This window comes from Rhincodon typus, chromosome 13, assembly GCF_021869965.1.
Source record: "Rhincodon typus isolate 14 chromosome 13, sRhiTyp1.1, whole genome shotgun sequence".
Taxonomy (NCBI): Eukaryota; Metazoa; Chordata; class Chondrichthyes; order Orectolobiformes; family Rhincodontidae; genus Rhincodon; species Rhincodon typus.
The window spans coordinates 54,530,577-54,534,891 of NC_063344.1; the positions used below are offsets into that span (position 1 = coordinate 54,530,577).

General features: G+C 38.2%; 1 protein-coding gene across 2 annotated transcripts in view; it reads left to right on the top strand.

Moving 5' to 3' along the window:
- The window catches only part of LOC109914776 (calcium-binding protein 39), an 80,965-nt gene extending 77,028 nt beyond the window's left edge, over positions 1-3,937 (top strand). Inside the window, exons 4-6 of one of the 2 annotated variants that reach the window (XM_048604415.1) lie at positions 414-532; positions 3,187-3,355; positions 3,630-3,937. In XM_048604415.1, the coding sequence (XP_048460372.1) occupies positions 414-532; positions 3,187-3,355; positions 3,630-3,713 (372 nt within the window). In that variant the 3' untranslated portion in view covers positions 3,714-3,937. The remainder of the gene's footprint in view (positions 1-413; positions 533-3,186; positions 3,356-3,629) is intronic. The other variant, XM_048604414.1, reaches the window with a different exon arrangement.
- The last annotated feature ends 378 nt before the right edge of the window (positions 3,938-4,315 follow it).

Consider the following 4,315-nt stretch of genomic DNA (forward strand, 5'->3'; position numbering starts at 1 on the left):
TTACTTTGCAGTTGCCAATGCAGCTATTCACAGATTACTTTGCAGTTCATGATATTTCCAGTATTCCTGTATTAAGAAATGCAAAGCTGTGTTGATGGGTGTTGTAGTTTAGATGAGTGAAAAAAAAGTTAGACTTATAAATCAAATAGTGCAGTTTCTGTCTTAATGTAGTGTTTCATGGGTCAATATATCGTGGTGGATGTAATTGTTGCTTTCTCAGTGTGAAGGAAGGGAAAGGGCTGAACTTGCCCTCTAGTGTGTCAATAAAGTTAATAAAAGTAGATTGCCCTCTGGTCATTTTCCAGAAACCCAAAACTGTTAGTTCACGTTTTCCTGGTATTTTTGTGAATCTATTCCATGCCTGTATTCTTGATCTCTCCATCTTTACTCACACCTTTTCTTGCTTTTCACAGGGCAAGAAAGACGTGGCTCAGATTTTCAACAACATTTTGAGAAGGCAGATTGGCACACGGACTCCAACTGTGGAATATATCTGTACTCAGCAAAATATATTGTTCATGTTACTGAAAGGGTGTGTAGAAAATTTTTTTGCATGTGTAATTTTGTTACATGTACTTGGTTATATGAGCAAGAAAATTATAGTCTATTTATGGGGCGGCACGGTTAGCGCTGCTGTCTCAGCGCCAGGGACCCGGGTTCGATTCCAGCCTCGGGCGACTGTCTGTGTGGAGTTTGCACATTCTTCCCGTGTCTGCATGGGTTTCCTCCCACAGTCCAAAGATGTGCAGGGTGGGTGGATTGGCTATACTAAATTGCCCATAGAGCCCAGGGATGTTTAGGTGAGTTGGGTTAGACATGGGAAATGCAGGAGTAGAGGAACGGGTCTGGGTGGGATGCTCTTCGGAGGGGAGGTGTGGACTTGTTGGGCCGAATGGCCTGTTTCCACACTGTAGGGGTTCTATGGTTCTTCTATGTTTCTTATTTCAGTTAAGAGGAGAGTTGCAGAGGGCAAGGTCAGCACTGAGAGCCAGTCACTTGTCACTAGCAGTAGTGTGTTGACGGAAGGATGGCAGTGTAAAGCCAGATCCAGGAACCAGCCTCTGTTTTGTTTGGTGAGGAGGGCAGCTTTGAATGAAATGATTAGCTGTTTTTTGCTTAAAAAACTAAAAGTCTGAACTTTTCTAATGCACACTTCCTGAAGCGCCATCTTTGGCTGCTGCTTTCCATCACTTACTGATAATGTCAGTTTTCTCTTTGCGAATATACACTCTTCATGTTTGTATGCATCTCACAGCTGTTTCAGAATACTCGTCAGTTGATTCAAGAATACTGAAAGCACCAACTTTGAAAAGTGGTTCTGAGTTACTGTTGCAATGGATGCTACGATTTTCCTAAGTGTAACCTCCATTATGTTAGTCATGTAGTTATATTCAACATTGTTTTACCCCTTTTTAACCCAAGCACCGCATGAAGTTTATAAGTAATTCCTGCTTGTATTTTGTTTTTAAACTCTGATCAGACTAGAGACAGTCGTCAGCACTTAAATGAAAATGAAGGTTTCTTTGTTACTAGTTTCCCAGTCTAGGAAGGCTAGTTTGAAAACACCAACCGTGAATCAGTGCGTCAGCAATTAGTTGGTTACGCTTCTCTCTTTAATTTGTAGAAAAATGCCTGTGTATGATGCTGGGGTGGATGCTGGTCTCTGGCTGTTGCATCACACTTCATAGAGTAGCACTTTAGCTAATCACAATATATTAATAAATTTAATGATTTAAATGAGGGAACTAAATGTAATATCTTCGAGTTAAGATGACAAAAAGCCTGGTGGGAAGGTGAACTGTGAGGAGGATGCATCGATTCTTTAGTGTGATTTGCACAATTTGAGTGTGGGGAAATGCACGGCAGATGAAGTATAATGGTTAAATGTGAGGTTATTCACTTTAGTAGCAAAAACAGGAAGGCAAATTATTATCTGAGTGGAAAGGGGAGGTGCATCAAGTCCTGGGTGTCTTTGAGCTCCAAGCATGCATGTAAGTATGGAGGTGCATCAGGCAATGAGGAAGACAAAAAGTATGTTACAGGAAAAGGATGTCTTGCTGCAATTGTTACAGGACCTGGTGAGACCACACTGGGCATAGTGTGTGCACTTTTGGTTCTCCTTTGAGGAAGGATGTTGTGGTAAGAGTGCAACAAAATTTTACCAGACAGATTTTTGGGATGGCAGTCTCGAATGAAGAGAGACTAGTTTGGTTAGGACTATATGCACTGGAGTTGAGAAGAATGAGGGGTATGATCTCATGGAAACCTAAACAATCCTAAAAGAAGTGGACAGGGGAAATGCAGAAATGATGGTTTCTGGGAGTCCATAACTTGGGGTGGGGGAGGTCATAGTTTAAGCATGTGGGGTAGGCCATTTAGGACTATTGATCGAGACCGTAGCATTGAATGTTTTCAAGAAGGAAGTAGATGTAGTTTTTGGGAGGAAAGGGGTCAAAGCATATCAAGAGAAAGTGAGCACAGCATACTGAGTTCAATGATCAGCCATGATCATGTTGGATGACCACCTCCTACTTTCTGTGTTTCGATGAATGTAAAATTTTACTGCTATGAACTGGATTTTGAATATTAACCATCAAAGACTCCTGTTAGAGTAATTTAATGCATGAGATTCTTCTAGCCTAGGTTGTTTGTTTATATTTTAAGTAAATTTATTAATGCATTAATTAAGACACTGCATTTTGTTCTACCCAGGTAGATTTTAAAAATAATTAAGTTAAACTGTCCAAATTTGGATGTTTCGATATTTACTTGAAGCAATCCAAAGACGCTGTAAAGGAATTTTTTGTAGCTTTAAGAATTTGTTCTTTGCAATGTGTACAAATGAAATGGCACTGTTAAAAATTATATTTCCATTGATATTATATTGTAGTCTTGAGAGTTGAAAGAAAAGTGGATACTGTACTCATTTGCTTTGTAGCAGTGATTAGTTGCAAACAAGAGTTAATAAGTAATCAGTAGTTCAAGTGAAGGAGTACAATGGAACTTGCGAAAAGCATTATTTACAAAATTCTCAACACATTAAGTTAGAATAAACCGTATGAAGTTAGCACTGTAGGAAAATACTGTGTTTGGACATCTGATGTACAAGGTTATCTAACAGTTTGGAAGATATGTTGAAAATTGAGGTTGTTACTTATCCTAAAGGATCTTTTTGTGTCTTTGTAGGTACGAATCACCAGAAATTGCTCTTAATTGCGGCATTATGCTGCGCGAATGTATCCGGCATGAACCATTGGCAAAAGTTATTCTGTGGGCTGAGCAATTTTATGATTTCTTCAGATATGTGGAAATGTCAACTTTTGATATTGCTTCAGATGCATTTGCCACATTCAAGGTAATTTGCGTATGATGAAGTTTTTTTTTCTTAAGCCGACTGAGGGTGCGCATATTTTTCCTCTGAAGGTACAATATATGCTAAGTACCAATGCAGAGCATAAAACATTTTGGATAACTGACCAGTGTTTGCATCATTGTAAAGTAACTACATATTTCACAAAAAGTTTGGCATTCCCTATATGTATAAGATTATTCACTTCAATCCCATTGTGTTTATTCTTGTTCAGGTATTAAATTGCACAGTCAAACCACAATGTGTGATTTCTTTCTAGGATTTGCTTACACGACATAAACTTCTGAGCGCAGAATTTTTGGAACGGTATTACGATCGAGTAAGTACACGTATGTTGCTTTAGGGAATGGGAGGACCATTTGGATTGTGATCACAACCTTTTCAATACGGCATTTAAAAGACTTAAACATATCATATTTAACATGGCACTTAAAAAGTAGAATCTTGGTGTGCTTTTAAAATAGTCATCCACTTTACTTGGGTGAAGTGGTGAGAAGGGAATTTGAGGGATCTTCCAAGAGCAATACGATTTGCATGGATAATGAGCATTTTGAAATATCTCCCATTTTAAAATGAAATTTAAAAAAAGACTAAAGTCGATGATTTCATGTTTCATTATCCGATGGTCAACTGAATTAAAGTCGAAGTAGAAATATCCTTGAATGTCTCAGAACTTCATCTGAACCAAGATACTGATTTTATTTTATTTTAGTCAGGAGGTAAAATGCACATTCATTATCTCTGGTGGAAATGAATTAATTGCCCAAAGGGAGGACTTTAAAAGATGTTACCTCCTTAAGACTTCTCAACCTCAGCTGCGAGATCCCCTTCCCTTCCTACTAAATAGAGAGAAGTTTTTTTAGTAGACTTGGAGCCATGCTGTTTTTATTCTTCTATATTGAAGAGATCAAGTTGCAGTTTTATTTCATATATAATTTTGCATAG